Here is a 20,729-nt window from a genome sequence, read left to right as displayed (position 1 = left end):
CTCTCCCAAGCACACCTATAAACTGACAGTGTACCATCTTAAACCAATTCAATTCCCTTCCCTGCGATAAAGGACAACCAGTTCCAAGCAGATAACATCTCCCAGTGATGGCTCCCCGAGCTGCAATTTAGCACAAATCTGAGAGCTCCATTATCCAACTCAGCCAATTCGTTAAGGAAGGACAGGTGAACACGTCTATTAGCTCCATCATCATAATCAAATATTGGCACAAGGAACTGCTTGGCGCTGCACAGTCGAGAAAAACCCCCATAAAACAATTATGTGCCCTTCAGGAAAACAACATGCCAGCCTGTGAGGTGAACAGGAGTCCACTGTTTTTCTTCCTGTGACAAAAGGACAAAATCCCATCAACTCCTAAGTCCAGCAAAGCCTCAAAGAGACTTTGTTCTTGGGGCTCCTGGGCAAGCTGGGCTCTGTCTCCAGCAGTCCTCCTTGCTGGGGGTGTTTATTCTCAGGGACCTCTGTCTGAGGAATCCTAAATCTGTCCTAAGCTTCTGCCATTTCTCCTGCACCAAGACACCTTCCAGACAGTAAATGAAGGCAGAAAAAAACTTCCAGTGAACACCCATGGCCATGCACATGCTCAAGGAAAGGTTTCAGGAAATCTTCCTTCTACCCAAACTTTTCTCTACATTTTTCTGACTACAGTTCTTACCTTTTCAGCTGTGTTTTACTCTGCCCCTTCACTTTTGTGCCTGTGGTAGGGGCCACCTCCTTCTGCTGTAACCCAGCCGTGCTTGTGCTCCCATGCAGAGACAGAGAGAGAAGTTCAGTTCAGTTAATCAGACAATTGAATTTCTTGGTGATGAACCCGCCTGAAATCCCCATTTGATCCAATTCATGCAGCTCCAAATGGCCTTAACATGATTTACCTTATTTCACTTCTGCTACAGCAGAGCAAAACTGAATTTTGACAGCTTTAGAAATTATGTCTCCAACACAGAGATCAGTGAGAATTCTCCTTATTGCCACAGCTTCAAAATATAAAGTTTTACCAGAGAGAGGGCTCCGTTCTTCCAGGAGGGCAATCTGTGAACACCACAGTAGCGTTGATGCAACTGAGGAAATCGTGTTGAAAAAAAATCAGTTTTTGAAGTTTTTTTGGAAGGGAAAATTGTCCATCTCTGTGTTTCATCCCAGGGCTGGCAGCTCCTCTACCACTTCTGATGGCATCTCCTCTGCTCACACGCCACCTGTGGGAGCACAAAACCACAAGATCATGAAATCCTAGGATGGTTTGTGTTGGAAGGGACCTTAAGGACCATATCATTGCAAGCCCCTGCCATGGGCAGGGACACCATCCATAGGCCAGGTTGCTCCAAGCCCTGTCCAACCTGGCCTTGGACACTTCCAGGGATGGGCCAGCTACAGATTCTCTGGACACCCTGAGCCAGGGCCTGCCCACCCTCACAGGGGAAGAATTCCTTCCCAATATCCCATCTAATCCTGCCCTCTGTCAGTGTGAATCCAATCCCCCTTGTCCTGTCCCCCCACACCCTTGCCCCAGGTCCCTCTCTATCTCTCTTGGATGTCCTTCAGACACTGGAAGAGACCTCTCCTCTCCTCTCCTCTCCTCTCCTCTCCTCTCCTCTCCTCTCCTCTCCTCTCCTCTCCTCTCCTCTCCTCTCCTCTCCTCTCCTCTCCTCTCCTCTCCTCTCCTCTCCTCTCCTCTCCTCTCCTCTCCTCTCCTCTCCTCTCCTCTCCTCTCCTCTCCTCTCCAATTCTATTTTTCTCTTTTCTCTCCAGGCTGAGCACCCCCAGCTCTCTCAGCCTGTCTCCATAACAAAGGTACTCCTGGGGATGTGGAGCACTGGGCAAGTCCAGCCCAGAGGAATTCTGCCTCCAGCCTTCCTGGGATTTATTATTCCCATCACAGCGCTAGCAGGATTTTAAGCACCTGCTTGGCTGGATGGCGGCAACTCCTTCTCCAAAGCCTTCAGAGATACCAAACCTGAAATCCCCCACCTTAGGTGGTGGGAAGAGCCAGGTGGGAGGTGCACAGTCCCTGGCTAGAACTTCAGGTCAGCAGGGACACACCGACCACCCCCAAGCCACAGTGCAGGTCAAGGACAAAGCCCAGTGGGGACACATTGGCAGCAGCTCGAAGAAAGACCATAGGAACTAAAGTCACAAACAGAACTGGGTTTTATTATGAAATAACCCTGCCAGTACATAAGGAAGTTCTGTCTGCAAAATACATTTCCTGAGGAAAGTAGATCACAGTATTCGTTTTCACAGAATAACATGTAGCCTGCTATAACTTTCAATGTGACTCTTTATTATTTAAATATTAACAGTATTCCTTCACATAAACAAGTACTCAGTCATCACATAACCAACACACAAACGACAAAATAAATATACAACAAGAGCACAGTTCATTTTTTTCCCGACTTAAATATTAAATAAATAATAAATACAGAATTTTCATTTCCTGTTATCAGTGCCTGAAACAATATGAATGAAAAAGAAAAGAAAAACTGAAAAAGTCTCTCTTCCCCCCAGTGCCCCTGCCCCCACAAAAAAACAAACCAAAAAATTATCAAAATGTCTCAGTTATAAAATATCTTTAAAAAAATTCCCATCATTAAAAGAATAAATAACAAAATATATAAAAAATAACTTGGTTGCATCAAAATTACAAGTAGGAGTTGTAGATAGGGTTTTTTTCTTTTTTTTTCTTTTTTTTGGAATACCATTTTTTTTATGGTCAAAAGTTTTACTTTTTAACTTTTTTTTTGCTTCTTTTATCTTCATTTCTATGGTGCAGTGTCCAGTTTAAAATAAGTATAAAATTAATAAATAAAAAAGTTAAATAAATAGCAAAAAAGTTAACATAAGGTGTTGTAAATATAAATTACATACATCTTGCCAAAATTAAATAATTTACAGGATAATTAAACTAACTACTTTTTTTTTCTTCTCTTTCTTCCAATAAGTGCAATTTCTCTACTTTTAAATACTAACTGAATTGCAGTCACAATCAATTTGGACTCTATTTACATGTTAAGAACATTGTGTTTTTAACACCTCAAATTTTATACTTTTTTCCCTTTTTTTATATTTTTTTTTTTATTTTTGCACTTGGAATGGGTTCTAAAATAAGTGAACTCGTGGAGTCTGATCCTGCAAACACTTAAGTATGGGAGCAAACCCACCCAGGCCAACTGCACTATGGAACTTAACACAGGCAACAACTCCAATCAAGTTTCATTTATGGGTTTCCACTCCAGATCCAGTGGCCACGGTAGTCACTGGGACTTTCCACTGACTTCTCCAAATTGGGAATTACACCCTAAATATCTGAAGGATTTGGCTTGAAATGACACCACATTTTTGTTGGGGTCAACAAGATCCTCCCCAGCTCTGCCTGCCCCACGGCCTGGAGTGATGCAGGATATGGGATGTCCCCATGGTGGGGCCCTCGGGGGGTTTTGTCCCAGTGAAGTGTTTGGAGAAGGAAATGAGCTCTGGATGGGAGCAAACGTGGGGAGCACCCCTTGTAGTGACAGCTGGCCCTGGCCATGGAGTGGTGCTTCACAGCAGCGCCCCAAAGACATTCACAGAGATGTTCTCTAAGTGCACAGAGGGCTGCACGTACCCAGCTGCTTACAACTGCTTCTTTGGAAAAATTCCCAATACCTGAATCCTCTTTTTTCTTTTCCTTTTTTCCCTTTTTTTTTTTTTTTTTTTTTTTTTTTTTTTTTTGTTGCAGGATGGCGCTCACGCTGTGATTTCACGCAAATCCTGGAACACCAAACCAAACCATCTTCATTGCCCTATGGATACGTGTGAGAAATCAGCTCCTGGTTCACAGTATGTAAGCACTCTTCTGGCCATCAATTAACATCTCTCTTTTTGTTGGATTTTGCTTCTTTTTGATTAGATTTGTTTTGTTTTGTTCCTCGCAATCTCAACCGTTCTCTGGCATTGATGTATGATCTCTGGACTGGCAGTACTGTGCCACTGTAGGGATGATCACAATAATGAAAAGAACCAGAACTGTCATCAAACAGATTTCCAAAAAATCATATACACCGGACCGTGACACATTAAAGAAATTCTTGTTTGAAATATCTGGAATTGGCCTATTCATAATAGCTACTCTCATATTTAAGACAGACAAAGGAATACTGTAGTTGCAAACTCCAAAAGCTTCCCTGAGAACCTTTTTTCCATTGCGCTTTCCACTGGAGATCCAGAACTGCTCTTCAGATTTCTTTCAGAAAATAAAAATAAGCTACTTTATAATACTTCAGAGTTCCCATGCCCAGTGGATATCTGAACACTTCGGGGTTGGGAGGCCCAGCACAGGTTCAGATTTACAGGTAGCTTGCAGCTCCAGCACTTGTAGCAACATAGAACATAACTCATGTGTGAGTAGGTGATCTGGACATATGACCATAGACAACATGAGGGTTTAAGCCAGTCATACACTAGTCTTGGATCAGACAAGACCCTGTTCTTGTAATGTTTTAACCCTTGGATCTATTCTGCAAGAGCAAGCAACTCATGGAAGATGCCTGCTCTTCACCTGCTACTGGAGAATTTAACCTACAGCCTACAGGAGAATTTAACCTTCCATCCTGATCTACCTCATGGTCCAGGTAGAAAAAAAATCCCACTTTTCTCAAGAAGGTCCAAAGTTAAGTAAACGAGAACATTGAGTTTGATCAGTTCCATGTCTCAGAAATGGCCTCTTGGTTACATTTTGGTCCTTTTTTTTTTTTTCATTCATTAAACTAGTTTTCTAATTTGTAAACCTGAATACTTGGAGGGGAAGTTCCATCTTACAGTCTGTTTGCTTGCTGCTCTCCATCCCACAGCACTACACCTGGATGCCCTTGACGGCTTGCTTGATGCTCTCCAGCAGGTCCTTGTTCTCCGGGTTCTGGTAGCACTCCTGGTTGGTGTACATGTCTGTCAGTGTGTTCACATAGGCATCAAAATTCTGCTCACTAATTGGCTCCTGAAGCAAAAAAAAAAAATAAATAAACCAAATAAAAGCATTAGTAGAAGAGCAGGAGGGGGATGAGAGTCTCTGCAATACATCATCTGCATATTTTAGTGCCCAGAGAAGTTGTGGATTCCTGAAAGTGCTCAAGGCCAGACTTGGAAAAACCTGGTCAAGTGGAAGATGTCCTTACCCATGGCAGAGGGCTGGAACAGTGTGACTTTGAAGGACCCTTCTGACCCAAACATTCCATGATTCTCTGTATGTACAGACAGCCAAAGGTCTCCACATCAAAGCCTTTTTGTGTGCAGTGCTGCATCTACAGGAATCTCATCATCACCCTAATCTTGCTGGATCTTAACCGGGTCCTTAATTTAAAGCACTGGCCTTGTGGAGCTATTAACAGTACCAGGTCAAGTGTGTGCAGGCAGCCTGGCAGGCTGGAGGCTGAATTAAGGCATGGAAATGAAGAGCTAGAGGACGACAGGACTGCTGAAACATCATGGAGGGAACCAAAGGCAAAGTTGGGTCACCTTGAGCTCACATCTGCCCAGCCCAGCTCTCTGCTGCAGTACAGCTTGTGCTTTTGAGGGGCATGGCAAGTATCTAACTTGGGCTTAATGGAGGGAAAAAAGAGAGGGAGAAGGAAGAAAAGAACAGGAATAAAATGAGCATAAAAATCCCATAGGCATAATTTAATCAGAGTTGCCTGAAACCTTGAAAAAATATTTGCTGAACAGTTTATTTGACCTTTATGTGTCAAATACTTCACAAAAAAGCTCTCAGCAAGTGATTTTCTGCCAGTTAGGCAGCTGGGTGAATACTATCCAAAACTGCTCTGCTGGAGGATGGCTTATCTCCAACCAGCCTGAATTTAAATACAAACCCCAATGAAAAGGATTCCCAAAAAAAAAAAAAAAAAGCATGGAAGAAGAAAAATAAATCAAAAGCTCATTCCTCTGATCATTGCAATGGTCTTTATGAGTTGTAAGAGGACAGCTTCCTCAACAACAAGAGTCCCACCTCCACACACCTGGTTTTGACAACAGTAATTACATTCCTGGGAATAAAGAGAAGGTAATTAATAGCCTTTTGTGGTTTTACTATTTTAATGCAGTCTTTTCATTTCTCAGTAACTCTATGGTAACATGCTGTGGGCTGTTAGACCTTGTTAAATTAAACAAAATACACTCTCTTTAAGAATGCTATTCTTTAGCTGCCAGCTATTCAGAACTGAATTGAAACTACCTGCATTATAATAGGAGCTCTAAGATCTTTCTGACGTTGAAATCCAATCCCTCCTGATCTCTGCTTGTGCTGTCTTAGCCTAAAAGGCACTGGGTGCCCTTGATAAAGTTTCCTATTTTGTGATAGTACTCCCAGATGTAATGAGACAGAACAATAGATAAAAAGGGAGATCAGCAGAAAATGACAACAAAAGGGAGATATAATGCAAGCTTCAGAGATAAGGGAAAAGAACTGATCTTATAAAGGACACACAGGTGTATGGAAAGAAATTCTCCCCTCTCTAATTGTGAAAAAGCTTTATCATGAATTGGGTTTGGCACAGCTCCCTCGATGACGCCGGCTTGGGCTGAGCACTGTCGAAGTTTCTTACCATGTGTGGAAGGCGGATATTGGCAAGACTTTGGATGAGAGCCTGGCTCAACCCTGAGAGCTCCAGGAACAGGGCTTCATTTTGCTCCTCTATGATTTTGTTTTCCTCCTCAATATTCTTCAGGTTCTTCTCCATGGTGGAGATCTGTGGAGCAAGGAGCAGGGCAGGGTTACCAACCCTCACCAGTGGCACCCACCAACGCCCTGCACCCCTGGGCTTGAATGCATGGTCAAGGACACAAACCTGGGACTGGAGTTTCACCATGGCTGCTTCCATCTCTGAGTTGGACTCGTTCAACTCACTGATCTCCTTGTTCAGCTGCTTGATCTCCTCATCATTCTCCAGAACTGCAGGAGAGAAGGTCACGGGCAGTCAACAAATGCTCTTGGGGAAAGCAAAAGTGTTGAGCCCAAGCTGCTGCACCGTCCTTACCTTGGCTTTCACAGCCTTGAAACAGGACATACCTCTCACCTGCCTTTTCCTTCCTATTTTATTTATGATTAATATTTTTATCATCACAGTTCAATGATACTTGAACAGGTCAATACGCAAATGCAAAAGTAAAGGACAGCAGAGCAGTTGGAGTCCAACACATCCCCACACCCAAGGCTGATTGTCCTGAACTATCAGGTCACTCTCTCCAATCCTGAGTTTGGAAAGATGCCATTTAAAAAACTAATGCATGTCTTGATGAGAAATTACAATGCCCATAAAATAAAGCAGTATTTCTGGAAGAGTGCAGGTATTTATAGGTTCCAAACTATCTAAGTATTCAAGTTCAATGCTTGAACCTTGACAAATACCACAGAAAGCTCAGTAATAGCACTGGAAATGCAAAGTGCCATCGCTAACAAAATTCCAGATCCAGAAATATCTCAGTATTAAAAGCCCTGAATAGGTGAAAATTGCTGAAAGACTGCAAGGGATTTGTAAAAATGCCAGTGAATATATGAAAAAAAAAATCTGAAAATCAGCATTACTTCTTTTGCCTTCTTTATTGTTGCTCCCTTAAATGTATCACTCAAGGAGTGGGACCGGTACCGTGCTACAAAAAAACACCCAAAACCCCCAAGGAATGGGAGCCCAAAGTACACAGTGCCCTTGAAATGTGAGCCCAGATTTCAGCTGAAGCCTCCCCAGTCTAAAAAGTATAAAAAATCTATGAGCTCAGTACCCTGACACACCTCCAAGGCAAAGGAGTGACAAAACTTACCATCACTGGTCTTGAACTTTGTGTTGAGAATTTCGTCCCCTGAGAGTTTTCCTTTTTTCCCAGCAAAAGTAGCTCTTGGACACCCTGACAAACTGAAAAACAAGTAAAAATGGGTTTCATAAACTCTCAGTATTTATAGGTGCTTATGTTCCCAACATAAGAGCATGTGCCATTTGGTGGAATTCAAGCTGTGAGACGGTTCTTCTAAAAGCTTTTTATGGTACAGAGGAAATTGCTTTATGAATAATGCCACAAAATGCCCCATTTATGAAGTGTGAGCAATTTTCTTTAAGCAAAGATTAAAAACACATTGCTTCCTAAAAGAGGAAGTGTGCCAGGTGAGGAGAGTGACATGAGTTGGGTTGTCTCAGCTGTTCCAGCAGGTAAATAGAGATTTAGATTAGAGGTTAGGAAGGAGTTCTTCCCTGTGAGGCTGGCAAGGGCAGAGCTGCCCAGGGAAGCTGTGGCTGCCCTGTTGCTGGAAGAGTCCAATGCCAGGTTGGATGGGGCTTGGAGCAACTTGGTCTAGTGGAAGGTGTCCCTGCCTGTGGCAGGGGGTTGGAATGAGATGGTCTTTGAGGTCCCTTCCAACCTAAACCAATCTGTGATTCTGTGAATATTAAAACAAACACATTTTCTCCATACAGTAAACTTCAACCTGACTGAACTCCTCACCAAAAGCACCAGTTCTTGATCCTCACATGAGGAGCTGAACGCTGCTCAAGCAGCATCTTGGGGCAGGTAGGTTTGTCCACAATAAAACCACCACACTCACACTGACTTGAATCCCGGTATTTACCTTCTGTGAGTGAGGAAGCTCCCGTTGGCGTGGCCAGAACCATCACAGCCTGGGGTGGGGCAAGTTGGGCCTTCGTTCTTCAAGGACTTCCAGGAAAAGGAGGATCCATTGAGCGATCCTTCCTTCTGCCTGCGGGCTGCCAGAGGGCAGCCGGAGGCGCTCCGGTGGGACGCGTACTTGCCACTGATGTGTCCCAGCCCAACACAGCCCGGAACTGGACACCTGAGCATGGGGAATCGCCCACAGTTACACACAGCAAGTTACAGCAGCAAGGAACAGAAGGAAGGAATAAAGGTGTAAGGGAATTGTTGGCGAGCAGGAATGAGGAAGCCTGGGAAGAGAGCATCTGCATTTGGGTCTCGTCTGGAGTTTACAGGGGAGATACTTGGTTGATGGAAATAGCAGATGGGAAATTAAGAGCTACTACTGCTCCTTCAATAGAGCCAAAGAGAATCAAGGAGAATTCTGCAGGAGGGAAGTCTGTGGAGGTCTCATCACACTCAGCAAAAGTAGGTCCCAGTGGTGTCTGAAACCAGGTATTTGGTGCCTCACTGGGGACAAAAATGGCAGATTGGGCCCCTGACATGGGATCCTGATGTACCCCAAGGATGGCACCCCCACTGAACCATCACACACGTACTGCTGGCTTTGGCCAGTGTCACTGCTGATGAACCCAGGCTCATCTCTTGTCACCCTGCACCAGCACAGCCAACACAGCACAGCGCAGGAGCACTGTCTGTGCCCTTGGGGACACAGCCTGAGCCAGGAGCCAGTCCCTGACCCAGGAGCTGTTCAGGCTGTCCACAAACAGCTGCAGCCCTGCTCCTGCCAGGAGGGTGCCCAGGAGGTTTCTGAGCCTGCACCCCGTCAGACAGGACAAATCACTGAGCCCTCACTCATCCTGCAGACATGGCATGGCCTCGCTCGCCCCCTCCTCCTAGTCCTCCTCACATCCTGCCTTTCAGGGGAGATCAACCCACGCTCTTGAGGGGATAAAGTGGGAATTATCATCAAGGCAGCGCATGAGCCCTGCCCTTACCAGACTTCTGCCTTTTTATGGCCAGTTGAAACACACAGGAGCTGTGAGTAGCCTTGAGGAAGCACCAACACAACTTGTGCTTCTGCCAAGTGCACGAGTGGCTCTCTAAAAGGCACTTCTTTCCTCCCTCCTCACCTAATGGCATTCTCCCTAAACCCAGCCATCCTGCAAACCCAGTGTATCTATCAGGGTTTCTGCTGTGGTTTGCATTTGTTTTAAAAATCCTTGTCAATTATAAACACAGTTAAAAGTTTATTACTCCAGGGAGATTACTCAAAAACAGGGAGGTGGAAAGAGGTAAGAAATGACAAAAATAACCCCCATGTCCTCAGTTTGGAATCAATTAGGGGCTTTGAGGCTCTCCAGCAAAAGCATTCGCAGAGCTGCTCCTGAAAATCGCAAGCTGCGTTTCACCGCAGAAATTATTGCCCTGATTGTTTACATTCCACACAAAAGGGAGATGACAGCAAAAAGGGGGGGGGGGGGCTACACCCAGCCTTTTCCCAAGATAATTTGAAAAATGCTGATCTCGATTTTAATCAGCTGCAAATGCAGCACAATTCACTTATAATATCCCTGCCAGCAGGATCCTCAGTAAATTCATAACATCATTGCTTTTATATGATCACGAGCAAATTACTGAATCCTCAGGAGGAAAAGGAGAAGGGGGAGAGGGGGGAAGAGCAAGAGAGAAAGAGACAAACCCCAGCATTTCATATGCAGCCGTTACAGCCCAACCATTACATATTTTACGCTGTTAATTTAACTTTTATTACATTTTCATTGTTAAAAAATAAACCAGAGCCTTATTGTGCAAAACAGCTGTCTTGGACATATTTTAAAGTGTTTTATATATTATTATTATTATTATTATTATTATTATTATTTAATGGGAGCACCAGTAGTGTTTGATCAATTAGACACCTGTGGATGCTCCCACTCTATGGGCTAGGCTGAAGGTTGAGGTGATCTGTTCAATCACGCCTGCAACAAATTACCTGAAGGATGAACAGCACAAACAACAGGGACTAAATGACTTTCTCCTCTGTGACGATGTGCAAAACTCGGCCGGGTTCCAAGCAGAGCTTGGTGCAGACACAGGAAGGATTTAGAGCCAAAGCTCCTTAACATAAACCCACACCAGGCACACCTTGCTGGGGGTGGTGGGACAAACACTTCCAGAGGCTGGGGGAAGGCACCAGCCAGGGACGTGGTGTGCCACGTTGTTTTGCACATCTCAGAGGAGCTTCTGCTCCTCCTGGCTGCACTGGAAGAGGGAGAGGGTTGTTATCTGGGCCACGGGATGTTAGGGAATGCCTTCACCTCCTTCTGCAGAGATCCTCACAGCCCATCCCATGTTTCCTGCACCCATATCCATGGTTCCACCAAGACCTGTCTGGGGGTGGATGGTACCAGCTTTCTAGGGGGTCAGAAAATCCTGCTCTGATGATGCTCCAACCCCATTTGGAGCCTGAAACATAGAGAATCTATGGATGCTCCGACCCTGGAAGTGTCCAAGGCCAGACTGAGCGTGTCTTTGAGAAATCTGGTCTAGTGGAAGGTGTCCCACCCCGTGGCAGAGGATTGGAATGAGGTGAGATTTAAGATCCCTTCCAACCCAAACAATTGTATTATTTCTTGCAACTGGATCTTCCCAGTGTTTGCAACTTTAGGGTGGACTAGGAGAAGCCCAGCCCCTGGTGAGGATGTTGGTGGGGAACCTCAGTCTGCTGTGGGTGTCCTGCCATTCCACCCCATGTTCCCCATAACAAAACAGCCACATAAAAACTCCTTTCTCCTCGCACTGGGAAGTGATTTCTGTGCAGAGAAACGGCACTGAGGAACTGATCGCACGTTCCTGCCCTCTCTTACCCTGAATGGGGAAGGCACAAATGAGCAAAGCCACAGCTTCCCCAGCCCCACAGGGCACGTGTCCTTGGGGGAACCATGGAGAGGGGTCACCTCCCAACTCAGGACTCCAACCATGAGCAAAGCTACAACAGCCAGTAGTTGCACGTCATCACTTTGCTGCCTGCCCTTTCCTTCCCTGTGTCACTGGTTAATGGCACAGCATTGCAACACCACCAGCAATTCAGTGTATTTGAGCCAAAAGAAGCTTCTTTCCTGCAGATTCTTGAGTAGGTTGCTTAATTTTTAATAAACTCTGCAAACTCCTGCTAATTATCACACGGCTCATTTAACTGGGAGGCTTTCCTTCCTGTAGACTGAGGAGGAAGAACAGAGCAGATGGCTCAAATATCATCTTTTTCTGAAAGGTCCTTCCCCCCCAGCAGGCACATCCCAGCTTCCCACGGCCCCTGCAGGGTTCTTCCACCCCCACTGGGTCCCACTTTGGCTCTGCCTCTGCTCCAGGCCAAAACCCGGGCACATGAAGATATCCACCTCTGCTCCTCTGTGAGGGCAAGACCTGCCCTGGGAGTGAAATATTTTTAAAAAGATCCATTTGGAGGCAGTCTGCTGAGCCAAAGGGGTTTGGACAGATGTGCCAGGGCTCATGGGCAACCAGAAACTCTTGGAAGTGGTTGATAATTTTTTTTTCCATGTTTCCTTTTATCCCTTTCCACCTGCACTTGCTGGATGAGAGTACAGGCTTCAGAAAGGCTGGAGATGCTCTGAGGTTAAAAAAAAAAAAAAAATAGGGTCCTGTTGTCAGTGCTGCCTTTCATGTCCTGTAAGCTGGGTAAGGAGATACAGATTCCAGACCCCACATGCTGAGCCTGTGATGCTCAGACTTGCTAAAAGTCAGGACAAATGGATTTCACAGCTCATGAAAACTCCTGAGGTGGACAAAGCAATTTCAAATCTCTGTTCCCCACAGGAATAAACCCCCTGGGATGTTTTGAAAACTTCAGTCTGAGGGAGCAGAGAGAGGCTTTTTTCAAAGTACACGTTGAATATTCTGTCCTGGCAAAGACCCCACAAAACACAGTTTATTCAAGGTTACCAGATCCTGACCCAACTCAGTGCTGGGTAGTTTCTACTTCTGCTGTGCTCCTGGCAGTTAAGCCAGTCCATCAACCATTGCCTGCCAACTGCTTCCCAAAAATCTGCAATGTTTGGTTTGGCTGTGGCATTTTACCCTCATTTACAGCACTGGTGTAGTTTTCCAGGAATTATATAAAATACAGGTAGCAGAAGAAACTGTGCTCTACCAACCTACCTTTTACATCTGCAAGAAAACACCATTACCTTCCCACCACCCAATTTTCCCATCAAATTTCCACATTTCAACACCAAAACACAGCAAAGAGCTTTGGTAGAGGATGCTCAAAGCAGCGTGAGTGAGGGGGGATGTGGGGTGGGTGCTGATCCCCCACGTAAATCTGTGTGAGGCAAAGTGAATGGAGTGACAAGCTCTGTTCAGGAGTTGTTTCCACACTTACTTCATCAGCTCTGGGTCTTCTTTATCATCCTTTGTCGGGGTGATCTTGATCCCACTTTTCTTGGCACGAGGGCAGCCTGACAGACTGTGGTTAAAAAGAGAAGAAAGGCCTGTCTCACTGGCAGAATCTCTGCATTTGCTATTCCCCCGCTTCAGTCATCTTTCCCTTGAATTTGGCACAGTGTTTTTGATCTCTCTCGTTTTGCAGCTTCACATCACGAGAAGTCAGAAGGAAAAAAAATAGTAAAAAGTTGAGGGAGATGGACAGTAATTAATGGTGTCTAGATAAGAAGATATCTGCTAACAGCCTGAAATGTTTAATGGAATTGTTGAAACAGAAGGCTCAGATCTCTGCTATTAATGTTTTAAAGTGATAATAGAAGTCATAAATAGGTAGCAATATTAACAGGAACATTGCATCAGCTAAAATCTGACCCTTTGTCTTTTATTCTGTTGAAAGGAGCTTCTAATCAGATGCTGGAAACATCAGAAAAAAAAAAAAAGAAGTCAGATTAAAGAGATGAAAATAGGCTTCAGTTGTCAGTAACATTAATGTTTTATTCAGAACTTTACAACTCTGCCCACTGCAGAAAAAAAAAAAAAAAAAAGCAACACAGAAAGAGGCTAGAGAGAAAATAATTTAAGGGAGATCTTACCTTCTATGTGATGCATAATTTCCTGTTATGTGACCAGAACCATCACAACCAGGAGTAGGGCACCTGCGGAGGCAAGGGAGGCTCGGATTAGCCTGGGGATGTGAGCAGGAGATCAACACTCTGTGACAACTCTTGTCAAAGAGAAATCTGGGTGCTGTCAACACAGGAGCAGGTTATTCCTTGCTGCCCCTATCCCCTCCATTAGGACAAGATTTGGTCTGGAATATCCGTGGGGCTGAAGTCAATGCATCACTGCGGGATGTGACTTTGGAGAGGAACATCTCTGGGATGCTGGGAGCACAGTGAGGGGCTGCTCTCCTATGAGACGCAGGTCCCAGCCTGTATCCCCACCCTCGTGGAGAGGACAGCTCAGGAGCTGGTAACGAGCTAAGTTACCCCTCCAGGACAGTGTTTGCCATCTCGAGGAAGGGTAAGGAGACCGCAGGGGCCATCCAGAGCCAGCAGGATGGACCCAAGCAGAGACAAGGATCCAGAAAAAACAGCTGACAGCTCTGGACAGCAGGGCCACCATGGCCACCACCAACAGAAGGCTTTGGCTCTGGTCTGGGTGACTTGGGGAGCATAATCTCAGAGAGGGCAAACGGGCAGCCCATGGCAGGAGGGTCCTCAGAGTGCAGAACCAGCCAATGCTTCTGATGGAAAATGATGGAGAAACAGGAGGAAGAAGGTCAGGTTAGCTCTGGGTCCCCTCCATCCACAGCACCGTGGGCAGGGGACAGAGAGTCAGCAGGGGGACAGCCTGAGAGGGGACTGGGGATGGTCACCGAGCGGTGACCCACCACCGGGTGACCATTGCGTTACAAAGTGACCTCTGAAGGTGTTTCCGCAGCCCTGAGTTTCCAGGTGAGCACCAAGCGCCCTCCAGCAAAGGCTCGGGATCGCCGCTGTGATCCCCAAACCTGCACAAAGGCTGGCGGGGGCTGCGAGCCCACCCGGCGGCACGGAGATAATGGCCCGAGTTAAACACCGCATCATTAAGGGCTCGGAGCGAGAACGGCGAGGGGATGTAAAGCACCGCAGCACAAAGATCTGTTCCCAGGGCTCTAGGTGACGCGGCGGACATAAAAGTTGTCATGGGGACAAGGAAGAGAGGCGAGGAGTGTTTGCAGAGGATGTGCACGCCAGCCTGCCAATTAGCCGGGGCTTTTTGAGTCAATTGATTAGGGCAGGGGAAGGGGGTGTGGGGGGAAATCCACGGTGCTGCCGCAGGACCAGGGGGAGATGCTCAGCTGCTCCTTCCAAGCAGAGCGAGCGAAGCTCAGGGCACACCCACGAGCTTGCAAAGAGCCCGTTCTCCTCGAGGGAGGGATTTTCTGTGCCCCCACTTTCTCCATCCCTGTTTTTAAAGCCGCCGGTGCCTGGTTTGGATGAGTGGTTGGTACCCGCGTCAGGGCAGGGGTTGGTGTCTCCAGGACGTGCCAGTGAAAGGATGGGCAACGTGGTGATGCACGGGCAGCCCCTGAGGAATGGGCACTCGAGAAAGGCAAGATGCTTTCCCTGAAGTTGGACAGGGCTCTGAGCAGCCTGATCTAGCTGAAGATATCCCTGCTCACTGCAGGGGGTTTGGCCTTTAAGGTCCCTTCCAACCCAAAATATTCTGTGTTTCTACACTGATGCTCTGCCCTCTGAGAGTCAGTGGAGCAGTGGTTCCCACAGGAGACTTTAGTTTGGCAGCTTGAAAAACAGGTTTATTTTTTAATTCTTCCTTTTTTTTTTTGTTCAGAAAACATCAAAATTCTCTTTGCAGCAGCTCTGAGGGAGACTTAGGCATTTGCAGGTCACTGAATAATCTCCACTGGCAAAAATAATTTGGCACCTCACCTCGGGTAGGAGAGCAGGGACATGTCCTGATCCTAGAAGGGTAACAGGGAGGCTCGGAGCCAGGAAAAGAGAGGTGCACATGGGCCTGGTGCAGTAAAACCAGGACATATCCAGCACAACCTCAATGAAGGTGCAAATTCTTCAACTTGTTTAGAAATTACAGGTTTGGCAGAGGACTGTGGTATTTCCCAGCTCTACACTGGTACAGTAGAAAGCAAAACTATTTATCTGTTGTTCTAGCTTCAGGGTGGGAGCAAATAATGAAAACCCTAACACCAAACTCTTTCTTCCTTTCAGGATTTTTAAGGAGGAGAGAGAAGTAATTTGATTTTGATTTTTAATTATCTGGAGACAAATCATACCAACAGAGACCTTTTATTGCATGTTCCAGCCTGGAGCTATTTTTTTTATATCAGGGATATTAACCCCTGAAATAGAATTTATAATAGAAACACTGACATGGTCTTATCTGGAGTTCTGAAAAGCTATGACTGTACAATCTATAATATCTCAAAATCCCTTCCTCCCTCCCCTGATCCCATCCTCACTAGGACATAGAAAAAATGGTATTTGAAGAAATAATATTACCAAGATTTTTGGGGGGCAGATGTCTCCTTTTTTAAACAGTACTTTGTTAAAAACCACTGACATTTGATGCCAGAGGGGAACTCGGGATGCTGCACAGCAAGGCTGGACACGATGTTCAGTCTCAGGGGTGAGCCCCAGGGATTTGCTTTTTGTCTGGCCCTGACTGGGAATGGCCAGTGTTCCTGAGAGCATTTAATATCTTTAACACCAATTGTCTGATCACTTGGCTATTCTTTCATACTGTTGGAGAAACACCAGTTCAGCAAAGCTCTTTGAAGAGGTCCTTTCAAAACATGTATGGGCTATAGTGCATGATTAAGTGTACTTAGCACTAATCACAGCAGTCCTTGCCATCCACCAGCAAATTCTATTAATATCAGCTAATCCTGCCACTTTGTCCACCTCTGTGATAAGGAGCAGGTGGTTAACTAACACTTTTCCTGGCACCAGCCCCACACTGGTGGTGGGGCACAGAAAAGTCCAGGAGTTACCACAGAGGGATTTGGGACTTTTGCAATGACCTTAGTGACCAGTGGGGCTGCCACTGACTCACCTACGGCTCCAAAAACCCCTGTTTGAACCCAGGGCACAGCATTTTGGTTTTGTTTGCTTTTTTTTTTTTTTCCATGATGACCCTGTGCAGTGTGAAGCCCTTCATAAGCTTTACTCTCAGTTGTAGTTATAAATAGCTCAGTGTCTAAGTGATCCAAAAACTGGATTCAGTAAAGCTGGGAACTCAGAGGAGACTCAGCCTGCAAGGTTAGGCTGGGCCCATGAAAGAGATGATGAAAAAAAATTCACAATGGGCTTTACTCCAGAGATGCAGATTAAGTGGAGAGAGTTGGGGTCTCCCCAGTGTTCCCAGCTAAAGACAATTTCACCTTTCTTTAGGGAAGGCAACCTAAGAGAGGGTTTGGGAAACCCACCTGTGAAGAATAAGCTCCTACTGCAAAGGAGGAGTTTGGAGAAGACAGCAGCAAAGCTGAACATGGGATTCAGAGCAAGACACCTGAATGGAAATGTCAAAACCAGATTCTCCCCTTCAGAAACAGCATTGGGAATGGGGAAGTTTGGATTTCTGTGAGCCCTTGACCACTGACTCCGGATCTGGCCTCGCCAAGCATTTGTTCAGTCCCTCTTTCATTCCCTCACAAATCATGGAAATGAAGAACCTCTCTCACTACATCCCAAACAGCATCTAAAAAGTAGCATAAAAATAGCACCCCAGGTTCTCCAAAAGAGTTGGCTTGGCTGTGTGCTGGTGATGAGTTCCCAGCTGTGTCTCTACGCAAAAATAAATCCAGGCTTTGGATTATTTGAGATGGACAAAATTGTTAAACGAAAAGGGTTGCAGCCCACACTAGGCAGCAAGAGCTTGGGGAAAGATGCCAAGAGAAAAACAAAATAACATTCTACAGTGCCCAGAGGAAACCTGCCAGGCATCCAGGTTATTTCCAGTCATTGCCATCAACCCCCTCCCCAAAATTATCCTTCCTTCATGCCATTGCCTCTTCACTGCAGCAGCTGGAAGCTGGATTCCACCAGAGCTCCTCGCAGGCAGGTTTTGATCAGCTCTTTGAAAGGAGAAAGGAGGGGATGGAAAAGCAAAAGCAGAGCAAGAGGTGTGGGGGCAGGAAGGGAGAAGAGAGAAAAAAAGGGTGAAAATAAAAAAAAAAAATAAAAGAGTTCCAAGTTGAGCGCAAACATACTTGAGGTCAGCAGAGTGGGCAGCCATGAGGTTTCTGAGGCTCTTGTCAGCAAGAGGACAACCAGAAAGGCTGAAAGAGAAGAGATGGAATATCTGGATAAGCAAAAAAAAAAAAAAAAAAAAGAAAAAAAAAAGAAAAAGGAAAAAGAAAAAGGGCTAGGGCATGGGGAGGGAGAGGGGCAACAGAAGAAGGGAGGAAACAGAACCAAACTATCCACATGGTCACAAACTATACCAAAAGAAAAATAAAAGAAGTTGGTTTTAAAGTTCAAACCATGGAAATAACCTTGACCCACCTGCGGTGAGAGGCATAGTTCCCCGTTATGTGTCCACTGCCGTCACAGCCTGGGGTTGGGCAACTGGGCAACAACAACAACAAAGAGCATAAGTGTGGGAAAGGAGTGGATTCCCCGAGACCCACGGGTGGGCAAAGCCAGCAGAGCCCCCTCAGGGTCTGTCTGGGGCATCTCAGTCCAGCCCTGCTGCCAGACCCCCATCACCAGCCCCATCCATCAGATCTTGCTGCGGGTTTCTATGTTTGTATGGATGTAAACCAGCTTTTCCCCTTCAGCTCCCCTTCCTCCCTTTTTACTTCTAAAAGATCATAAGGATCCTAAAAGAACGATTTGGAAAAAAAAAAAACATCATGGCAAAGGCAAAGAAAGTGTTTAAAACCCTTAGATGATGGGAGGGTTTGGTGGCAGTGGGGGACTGGCAGCAGCCTGACAGACATGTCCACCCCTGGCTGCTGCTGCCAGGTGGGATGATTCCTGCAGGAATCATCTTCTTCAGATTTCAGACCTGAACAAGGTGCTTCAGATTTAGCTTTCTGATTTTTTTTTTTCCTCCCAGCCCTTACAGCTGCAAAGAAAAGCGTGCAAGCACTGTTTGCTGCTGAAAGGGAATGACAGTAACCTTTGGCTGTGCCTGGGGGAGATGGGATGATAGAGGTGAGGGGAACCTGCCTGGAAGGAGCACAAGAACTGCACCCAGACACAGAGCATCAGACACAGCAGGCAAGTCTGCTCCCGAGTTAACTACAGCTAATTCATTACAGCCCTTGGGCCAGAGAGGAACAAGGATATTAAATGGAGAGGGAAGGCTCAGGGCTGCCCGTGACACCATTTATTTATTCCAGGGCTGTTTCCATTTAGGAAATTTCTCTACCATCACAATAAAATTAAAGCACAAGAGGACTTCAGGGCTCTACCTTAGAAATTGCTGTTCACATCACTGGTGGGTTTTAAAAAACCCTTTAAAAAAGCCCTAGGGCAGCTGGTCTGAGCTTTGCTCATTTAGGGAACTTGCTGCTGCTGCTGCTGCTCTGCCCCCCCAAATGTCCTCCCTGCCTGGCTGCTCCCTCGACCTCCTGCTTGCAGATAACGAGTGAGTTGGATGAGATCAGCAAAACGGTGCCCACCAACTCCCTGTGTGATGTGTGGGAGGGTCAGATGCACAGGAAGGAAGCCAGGAACAGCTGGGATGCCTGGGAGGACAAACCTCCCCATCACAACCTCCAGGCTGATCCTGACGTGCTGTTAGACCAGAGCCAGGTCCAAGCTGCCATGTTTGGCTCAAACTCTTAAACAATAACCATTCCTGTGAGAATCAGTGTGGATGCAGAGCCATACTCCATCCAACAGGGCAGATCTGGGTCTGCGTCCACACGATGGACAGACAGCTCTGAGCTGGGTCAGGGTCTCTCTCCCATGCAAAATGAAACACAACAGCAAACTTGCTGCAGCCTCAGGTCACTTTTTGTGTTCCTGCAGTATCACAATGCTGGGACCCACTGCTCTAAGCCAAAAAATCCTGTCTTCTCAATGAGACATCTTGTGTTCAACACGCCTTCAAGAAGGTGCTGGAATCCCTTGGGTACTCTTGGCTTCATCAACCAGTGTCCCAAAATCCCAGGGGATTAGGACATAGGGTAGGTGCCATCACCATACCAGAAATATTCTTGCAGGAAAATACCAGGAAAAACTGGCCCTGAACAGAGTTTCCCACAGCTCTGTCCATGAATCCCGAGAGCACAAAGCTCTCAGGTTCCCTTCATCACAAAATAATGTAGGAACGTATTATGCCTCATTGATCAGCAGTTGTAGGAGGACAAGTAAGATCAATCACAGTAAGAAGGGAGCTAGAGTTCTTATTTTTAAAATGTATTTACTAATTTTGTTTCCAACCATTCTGGCTAAGTGCATATTAATAGATTTTGGAGGAAGAGACAGGAAGGCAGGACTTACGTGAGCAGCTCTTTCTTGATGTCCTTGGAGAGGAATTTCAGCTTGAAGTTGGTTAAAGTAACTTCACCTGGATATTTTCTCTCTTCAAAGTTTTCTTCTGACACTTCTTGCTCATCAGCTTCCGAGGAGGCGAAAGAGTGAGCAGCAGGCTCTGACTGCATGGAAAGGGGCAGAGTTGTGGTGTGGTCATTGCTGCTGAGCTGTGGTGAGAAAGGATCCCAAGTCCATCACAGCTAAGGGTTAGAGCAGCATGGCCAACACTCCTGAGCCCCTGCAAGCACCTCACAGCACCCAGCTCGGAGATCCAACAGCCTGTAATTTCCTGGGTTTGTAGGAGAAATGTGTTTAACCACATCTGTAAAGGGATTTACACATGGCTTTCCCAAGGTTTTGAAAGGATGAAGATCAGTGCAACCCCCTCATACTCTTCCTCAGGAGCCTCCCCATGGGCAGAGAGGCAGGTGATGCTCTCAGAGCAGGAACCCTCACCCCAGCTGGGGGTCATGGCTGGATTCCCCCCCCCCCCCCGCAGGATTAATGTCCATGCCATGCAGGGCTGTAGTTGCTAAAGGCAGATATAAATCATCCTGAAAAATATCACCAGAAGCAGCACTGCTGCAAGGGAGCTGACAGGATTTACAA

General features: G+C 46.1%; 1 protein-coding gene across 1 annotated transcript in view; it reads right to left on the bottom strand.

Moving 5' to 3' along the window:
• Positions 1–4,841: 4,841 nt before the first annotated feature.
• MYT1 (myelin transcription factor 1) overlaps positions 4,842–20,729 on the bottom strand; it is a 32,257-nt gene continuing 16,369 nt past the window's right edge. The window contains exons 12-21 of the mRNA XM_062505370.1: positions 20,088–20,242; positions 18,138–18,200; positions 17,843–17,911; positions 13,704–13,766; positions 13,049–13,132; positions 8,606–8,827; positions 7,807–7,898; positions 6,837–6,940; positions 6,594–6,737; positions 4,842–4,990 (exon numbers count right to left, since the gene is read on the bottom strand). Of these exons, the coding sequence (XP_062361354.1) occupies positions 4,850–4,990; positions 6,594–6,737; positions 6,837–6,940; positions 7,807–7,898; positions 8,606–8,827; positions 13,049–13,132; positions 13,704–13,766; positions 17,843–17,911; positions 18,138–18,200; positions 20,088–20,242 (1,137 nt within the window). The 3' untranslated portion in view covers positions 4,842–4,849. The remainder of the gene's footprint in view (positions 4,991–6,593; positions 6,738–6,836; positions 6,941–7,806; positions 7,899–8,605; positions 8,828–13,048; positions 13,133–13,703; positions 13,767–17,842; positions 17,912–18,137; positions 18,201–20,087; positions 20,243–20,729) is intronic.

The sequence above is a fragment of the Cinclus cinclus genome, chromosome 18 (genome assembly GCF_963662255.1).
Source record: "Cinclus cinclus chromosome 18, bCinCin1.1, whole genome shotgun sequence".
NCBI classification, from domain to species: domain Eukaryota; kingdom Metazoa; phylum Chordata; class Aves; order Passeriformes; family Cinclidae; genus Cinclus; species Cinclus cinclus.
The sequence above is the reverse complement of the archived record's forward strand: the minus strand, read 5'-3'. Positions and strand labels throughout refer to the sequence as shown.